At 34.1% G+C, this 9,024-nt stretch overlaps 1 protein-coding gene across 1 annotated transcript; it reads right to left on the bottom strand.

Moving 5' to 3' along the window:
* Nucleotides 1–5,771: 5,771 nt before the first annotated feature.
* Nucleotides 5,772–7,034, bottom strand: LOC111913180 (uncharacterized). Its single transcript, XM_023908906.3, has 2 exons — nt 6,708–7,034; nt 5,772–6,085 (listed from the first exon to the last, which is right to left on the bottom strand). Exons 1-2 carry the CDS (start codon nt 6,979–6,981, stop codon nt 5,940–5,942), a joined length of 420 nt encoding a protein of 139 aa, XP_023764674.1. The 5' UTR covers nt 6,982–7,034; the 3' UTR covers nt 5,772–5,939.
* Between the last annotated feature and the right edge of the window lie 1,990 nt (nt 7,035–9,024).

The raw sequence follows: 9,024 nt of genomic DNA, 5'->3' as shown, positions 1-9,024 counted from the left end.
TCTTTGGCTTTCTCCAATATTATTTGAATTCTATTTCTACCCTTAAAAATATCAGTTACTACATGTCATCTACAATACATATACCGACAGATAATTAGGTGTTTTTCAAAATCAGATATGAATATAATCAAAAACTATTAACTCACCTCCAACTCAAATGTCATTCCAATCTGAATAGCAACCTGATCGGCCCCACATTTGGACGACTCCTTAAATCAACTGTTGGTGTTCCCTATTGAAGCTGCAGACACATGAAGTACAATTAGTTTCAAAAAAATTAACATTATAATCTATATTAATTACCTTCAAGCATAGCTAGCTATTCCGCACGGCACATCATCTGGTTGCCAAGAATAAACCAATGCACATGATGCCCTCACTCTTTGTGTCCTCAGAGACATCATTTGGAGCGTCAACAACTTTTTCCTGACAACCCTGTTAAGCATTACAACTCATTAAGTAGCATACTTTTACAGATGAAATCATCCATTCCATTTTGAAATAATGTGTAATATGCTTGTACTTTCAGAAGATAATGATTTGAGTTGTAATGCTAAAGTGGAAAATATGATAATAGGAACTACTCAGAGTCTTTCTCATTAATGAGAACTAAGTAAATAAGGTCAAAAAACTAAAAACCACTCCAGAACATATTTCTATTTCCACAAAGTCTTGATTTTAGTTTGATTCGTTATATATCACGGTTTCTACAAATAAATTACCTCAAACTCAAGGGTTGTCAAAATTACTGAAGGAACCCAAGGCGGTGACACCGACTGATCGACAGTGTTGGTTACCCTGGTGGATACCTTATTAGCTACAAAATCAACACATAGGTCAACATTAGAGGTTAAACGGTCAATTAATCTAATAAAGCACAGATTTTGAAGATTGGGATTATGAGGTTGAAAGGTCAATTGATCTGATAAAGCACCAGTTCCTTCCTTCTGATTGCAAACACTAATAATCATGCGGGAAATCAAGACAAAATCGATTCAATAATGTATAAACAAAAATTTAAAAACAATCAACCTTCATCATCAGTTGTTATTGATGAAAGTACGAAACTTTACCCCTAAATGTAACTTCGATCTCAATAAACAAAAGAATTGAGCACTAAGCATCTGCAGGTGTGCTTGTGCTTGTGTACAATCATCATTAAACACACCATTTTTAATAAACTGTGTGCTTAGCTGGCCACCAGAAGTCCAAAACCGACAGTGGTGACGTCAGATTCCGGTGACCATATTTTATGAATAAGAGAAGGGAAGGGAAGAATGTGAAGTGATGGTGGTTGGTAGGTTATTTACTCACCAGAACAGCAACCTTAGCCGACAGTGCGGAGGCGTTATCACTATTGCTGCCGCATAAAATGGGGTCGGAGACCTGCAAGTCGTTGGAGTTGACCTAAGGAAGTCAGATTCGATAGAAGATGAGTGTGGGCTAAAACTCGAATTATAATCCAAAATCCCAAAAACAATCCAAATAAGAAAGAAGATTTTAAAGACGAAGGTGAAGAATATACCTGAGATTAGATGGCGAAGCCTAGGTGACGTACGCTACGGCGGATGTGGGAGAGTAAGATGGTGAGTGAGATGAGAAGTGGTGGTTGGCATATGGCTCACCCTCTACACCGACCGGGAAAGTGAAGTAGATCATTGGCGGTGGCAGTGGCTTTGCGTTCGTAAAATCACCACCAGAATCAGGAAGGAGGAAGCAAATATGTGGAGCCCTAACCTAATAGAAAATATTTTGAAGGAACTGAATTGGGTAGATCGGTGAAGAGGAAGGAAGCGGTGGATACCGACACTAATGTCGTTGTTATTGGCTAAACTGGCGGTGGATTAGTGAGAGAACACGTTGTTACTTTGTTACTGTCACCCTAAGACGTAGCAGTTGTTTACATGGCTGTGACCAAAAGGAAACCCAACAAAAGAAAATAGGAAAAAAAAAAAGTAACCAATGAAACCAAAGAACTGTTCATCATGTACTTGTAAATTAGTATATATGTATAATTAATTTTGGTCATCTAGCAACATAGTTAAAAACAACATATTTTGTTTCCATTACTTGTGGATGTCAAACCCTTTAGCGTAAGGCACATTAGGCTTATTCAAATATATTTTTAATTCGGTACCCATTGAAAATAAGTTGGTTCCTAAAACGTTTAGGAAATCACCCAAACATTCGTTATCGTCATCACAAATAACTAATTCTTCATGTTTTTCTTCTCCTTGAGATGATGCATGATTGTCAAATTTGTCTTTCTACATTATAAATATATGATCTATATTGATCTGTTTTCATTTCAACCTCCCCAACCATGGATGCCACTTCAATTGAATGACCAAATTTGACATTGGGTTTTCTCTGTTGACAGGTACGAGATCGTCTTCTTAAAGGCATGCGCCATAAATGATAATTTAAATTGGAATTCAACAGCACCACAAAATACATTGAATCATTAAGTTTGTTGAATGTACCAAATACTTGTCATACTTCGACCACCTTTCGGGACATAATACAAAAAAGCCGCTTAGATTCTTGTCGACATCTAAACTTTTTGGGAAAAATACAAGGACTAATGATTTTGATGATGACAATGATAGAATATCCATTTTTTATTGCATTTTTCAAGAAACTTCAGAACGTCTTTTATGACACCGAAAATTGAGCGTTTAGGAACTCTACCTATATCTCGCGTATGTGAAATATATACCAAAAGATAAAAAAAAAAGTTATTAATAAATAAAAAAATCTCTTTTAAAAAGACAATACTATAAAATTAAAAGATAATCAAGATTGATTACCCTGGACTTCATATTCGAAAAATGTTATCTCTTAGCTCTAAGGTGTTAGTGATTTTAGTGTCACCATATCATTTTATGTAACTGAAACTAACATGTGAGACAAGGGGCTTCATAATTTGTACTCTAATATATGTACGGGTTTGTGCGGAGTGCACGCATGTATAATATCAAATTAGAAGTCGGTTCGACGACAAGTCAGGGGTCTGGGGGTAGCGTCCCTGTTCCGGGGTTTCCAAAGGGGTGACGCCCTTTGGCGGGGTCTAGGGGTAGAGCCCCTGGCTGGGGTCCCGCTGGATTACCTTGACTTGCTTTCAAAGGAACTCATGGGAACATAATGAGAAAAATGAATTCTTGAGAGTGATTATGGTAAAACTGATGAAATTCGTCAGTTTTGGAAACCCTAAATCCTCATTAAAATCTGGATTACTCTGACTTGCTTCCAAAGGAACTCATGACGGCCCAACCCTAATGGAACCCTAATCTCGTTTATTATATATAAATAGCTCTTCCTTTTAGAAGGGACACACGAAATTTAGCTCTCATTTTTCTTCATACACTCACAGAATCATTCTAGCAATTTGGCTTATGATTTCTGTGCCTAGAATCGTAAGTGTCCTCCTGGATTATCCTAGGCTAAATTTCTTGTAACCCAAACATAGGGTAGAAATATCAGTTTGGAAAGTGTTCACGCAATCCAAGTTGGTATCCACATCTCCACTACAAAACCCTACTTTGTCTTACAATCAAACTGATAATTTCGGTTCCTGGAGATGGGTGACTCAATCCGCGAGATGACCACTAAGTTTGCCAGGCTGGAGAAGTTCGAAGGTGTCGGCTTTAGGCGTTGGAAGAAGAAGACGTACTTCATGTTGACTACTTTGAAAGCAGCATACGTGCTGACTACTCCCAGACCAACAGAGGCTGAGGAAGGTGTTGTTGAGACAATTGAAGAGATAAGGAGGAGACAGAAGTAGGACAACGATGACTACATCTGCAAAGGTCACATTCTGAACGATATGTCTGACGTTTTATTTGATATCCATAGTGAAGCCGTGTGTGCCAAGGAGTTGTGTGACACCCATGAATTGAAATATATCACCGAGGATGCTTCTAGCAAGAAGTTTCTGGTCAATAACTTTAACAATTATAAGATGGACGATTTGAGGTCTGTTACTGAACAATACAATGAACTCATTGGCATATACAACTTGTTTAATCTGCAACGTATGCATATGGATGAATCCATTGCTGTGTCAACCATCATTGACAATTTGCCTCCATCCTAGAAAGACTTCAAATTGAAACATCAAAAGGAGGAATTGTCTTTGGTTCAACTTGCTAGTCACATTCATATTAAAGAATCTCTTCGTACGAAGGAAAGTGACAAATCTGATAAACCCAAAGGAAAAGTTAAATCTGGACAACCCTCGGTTCATATGGTTGAAAACAAACCAAGGAATCAGAACCACAAAGGACATGGCAAACGCAAGCAGGAACATGTCCTAATCAACTCCAACAAAAAGAGAAAGGATCTGGTTTGTTGGAGGTGCAATCAAGTTGGGCATTACAAGCGTGATTGTCGTGTGAATTTAGGCAACAACCGTGCTAGAAACAATGGAGCCAATGAGAAAGTGAACGGGTCTTCGACCCAAGTTAAAGGAGGTCAATTTTTTACTAACTTTGATAATTCTAATCAGAATTATGTTTACTATTTTTCATTTATTCTTGAATCATTCTATGTACAGGATGATGATGTTGTTTGGTGGATCGACTCCGAAGCAACGGACCATGTATGCAAAGATAAACGGATGTTTGAAACATTAACTTCACTTGAAGATGGGTCGGTGCTGAAAATGGGAGCCAATTCTTTTATTCATATTTGTGGTTTTGGTGACGTGTTTCTTGAATTTACTTTTGGAAAGACAATTAGGTTATTTGATGTTTTGTTTGTTCGCAAGAATCTTGTTAGTTCTAGTTGTTTAAATTATGATGGTTTTAAACAAGTTATTGAGTCGGATAAGTTTATTTTATTTAAGGGTGGAATGTTTGTTGGCTTTAGATATTTAAATAATACAATGTTCTGTTTGAAGATTGTTGACAAATTAATACCTGTTCAAAATCCTGCATTTGTAACTTCCGCTTCTAATGTTGATAAATTTATGCTTTGACATGTAAGATTAGGTCATGTCAACTTTAGAAGGATGCATGAGATATCAAAAGATGGATTAATTTCAGCCTTTGATATGGCATCTGATAAATATAAAACATGCATGCTTACAAAAATGACAAAACAACCATTTCCTAGTGTTACTAGAAATTCAGCTGTTTTGGAACTTGTACACAGTGACCTATGTGATTTTCACTCCACTCATTCTTTAAGAAATAAAAAGTATGTAGTCACTTTTATTAATGAATGCACTTGGTTTTGCTATGTGTATTTGTTACATTATAAGGATGAAACCTTAGATAAATTCAAAATATACAAAACCGAGATGGTTTTGCTATGTGTATTTTTTTTAATCTATGTGATTTTTGTTTGTAAACAATAATTTTGAGACAGGAAAGTATTAACTACCATATTACAACACTATTTGGATTATTTGTAATACAATGAAATAAATATTGCATACCCTATTTATTTTTTCTAAATCCGCCTTTGTCCATAAAATGCTAAAAAGAACCAAGTTATTCATGTGGTTGCTTGTACCACAACTTGGTATATTTAACGGTTTAGAAACCATAAAGTTTTTGCAGGAAATAAGATCATAAATGATGATAGGGTGGATTCCATAAATGAGTTATCTTTTTTGTGGTTTAGTAATAGAAATACTAAATGCTCTACAAATTTGGTTTGTTAGTCACAACACCCTTTAGACCTTTTTGTAATTTTCATTTTCTTGCTCTGGTTTCTTGCTACAGTTGTTTTTTAATATATATAATTTTCGACTATAAACCGGAAAATCTTGGAACTAATTATGAGAACAAATGAAGGAAATCAGGTACATTATACATGATATTACAGTAGCTATACGATAGTAAATATAGTGGTGGCTACTTGCTGTTGTTTTATTACAATAATAATACACCTAGTTTTATCATGCTATATATACAATCTACATGTTTACTGATTCATTTCCAGAACTTTGGTCCCTTGTCGGATCTGCCATTATTCCTTCCATCCCAAGCGGATGACCAGAAGAAGAGTGACATCCAGAAAAGAACAGCAAAAAAAATTTGAACATTTTCTTGAAATCTACTAAAAGATACCAGTGAACCTGTTTCATGGGCATGACAATATTTATTACAGCTGATATCACATACAGGTTATAACAACAATTCCCAGATTAGCCGATTTAAAAACCTAATTTGGGTTCAAAAGTGATGATAAGAAGGTGGTTCTCTCATTGATTAAATAGCTATTTACATCAAGTCTTCTTTCATATGGAAGTAATGTTAAACTTCAACTTACAATGCTTTTAACTGAGCTTCTTGGGTTCTCATGTAAAAAAGGGTCATCAATCTTGCCTAGATAACTATGCAGAATACTTCATTATGATAACTTGTTTGAAAATGAAAGTTAGTTCCTTTGTAATTAAACCCAGTAAGACTGATCAAGAACCCTCCTTCATCCCCCGAAAACGAGATATGCAATTGATTTTGATGTCTAACCTAGAATTTTTGAAGAGTTCCAAATCCGTATCAATTTTGAAAGATGAAAAATATCCTTTTGACAACCATAATCAAACTGTAGCTGTAAAACATGCCTAAATTCTGCTAAACGCACAAATTTCCGATAAATAAAGGATAAGCACGAACCCTAGCAAAAGTAATTAGGTCATATGTACGCTGAATTTGTTGATAATACGGGACAATTTAGAAGAGCAAGAACCAGTGTACCTGAATTAGAATCGTCATCTTCACCAGGAGGTGGTCCTGACTCCGGAGGAGAAGGCGGATGAGGGCTCGATGCACCACACCGGCGAAGCCATAAATTGGAACTCCGTGGTGGATGTAGAGAAGAAGGTTGTGAGGATACGATTTTACTACCAGAACAATGGCTAGATGAAAAGAAACGGATAGAAGGAAGTAAAGGAACTGCAGCAGTGAAAATCGATGAGTTAGGATGGTGGTGGACGTTTACGGCGGCCGGAGAAAGAAGACTGGACGCCATTCAACCACAACTGATATTTTCCGTTGCAATGATTAAGTGATTATCATTTCGTATTCCAATAGAGTTTATGGGGCCTTAACGTTTTCAATGTTTAGTTTTATTGGGCTTTAACGATATCCAAAGCCCACATAAAATACTCAAGTGACGATTTATGAAGTTTTCATTTGATTGTCGGCGGCCCATAGTATTCAACTTATTGCCGAAATATAAGAAAAACTATAATAAAATCTTTAGTTTCGTAATAAAATCTTTACATATTAGTTTCATAATCGATTTAGTACCTATATATATTTTTTATTCAATTAAGTCCCAAATAATAGTAATCGTATTCAATTAAGTCCCAAATAACGGTAATCGTATTCAATTTAACCCTTTGACCCGGTCAATAGGTCACCCAACTTTCAAAAAATTACATTTTTAGCCCAGATTTCAAAATTTATTACAAATTTAGTCCAAAATTTACACTTTTGGCCGAGGTATTTATTTTTGTTACAAATTTGGTCAAAACTTTACCCTTTTTGCCCAAATTTTAGAATTTTATTATGAATTCTTCCTAACTTTAATTTTTTTTACAACTTTTTTTCTCAAAAAGTTGTTTCTAATATGTTTTTCTTTATAAAATCATATATATACAAAAAAAATGTAGTTTTCACATAAAAATCTTATATTTTCTATATAAAAACATTTTTTAAAAAGTTTTTGTATACGAAATATCTAGCTATAAAAATATGTATTTATTAAGTATATAAATATATACAAATCTGTTTTTTTTTATAAACAATGTATACAAAAATGTATTTTACAAAAAAAATGTATACAAACACCTATCGCCTATATATATATATATATATATATATATATATATATATATATATATATATATATATATATATATATATATATATATGTGTGTGTGTGTGTGTGTGTGTGTGTGTCTATTTTTTTTATGAAATCATGTTTGTTTATATTTTTTTTTAATAAAAACGTGTTTAAATAATTTTCTATATAATACGTTTTGTATACATTTTATAAAATCGTGTTTGTATACATTTTATAAAATGTATACAAACACGTATTATATAAAAAAATTCAAACACGTTTTTATTAAAAAAAATGTATACAAACACAATTTTATAAAAAAATATATATAGATAAAATAGGTGTTTGCATACATTTTTTTTTTGTAAAATATGTTTTTGTATACATTTTTTATAAAAATGGATTTGTATATCTTTATATACTTAATAAATACCTATTTTTATTACTAGATATTTCATATACAAATTTTTTTTCTTAAAATAGCTTTTATATAGAAAATATAAGATTTTTATGTGAAAATACGTTTTTTTTTTGTATAAATATGATTTTACAAAGAACAAAACATATTAGAAACAATTCTTTGAGAAAAAAAGTTTTAAAAAAACTAAAGCGTAACAACGTAAATTTTTCCAAAACAATTTTTCATTTTTAAATCATACTTCATTCACACGATAATCATAAAACATAATGTATCGTTGTATCATAACAAAACATGTCCCCATAATCTAAATGACAAAACTCTATAAGTGTGTGCGAATCATGTCGGCCTTCCCGCGATCCTCACTAGTACCTGAAACACATAACACAACCACTGTAAGCACAAATGCTTAGTGAGTTCCCCAAAATACCACATACCACACATACGCCTTTCCAGGCCATAACTCTGCAGGATCTTCCGATCCATATGTCTTAGGGGACATCCGTCCTGAATCTCGGCAGACCTTCCGGTCATACCCGTATCGACCTTCTAGTTCATAACCTCTTGACCTTCCGGTCCATAACATACATAACAATCATAACACATACATATCACATAACAACATACAACTCAAACATCTCATAGCATATAAGACCTTCCGGTCACACACAGGTACCCTTCTAGGTACAATATAGTGAGAAGACTCACCTCAATGAAGTCGGATAAACTCTCGTGCTCGACGTCCCGACTTAGCCTCCTCCTATTATTCAAATAACATCCTGATCAGAATTCTCTCTTGATCTCAT

The sequence above is a fragment of the Lactuca sativa genome, chromosome 4 (genome assembly GCF_002870075.4).
Source record: "Lactuca sativa cultivar Salinas chromosome 4, Lsat_Salinas_v11, whole genome shotgun sequence".
Lineage (NCBI taxonomy): Eukaryota > Viridiplantae > Streptophyta > Magnoliopsida > Asterales > Asteraceae > Lactuca > Lactuca sativa.
Note: the sequence above shows the minus strand (reverse complement) of the source record. Positions and strands in the feature narration are given on the sequence as shown.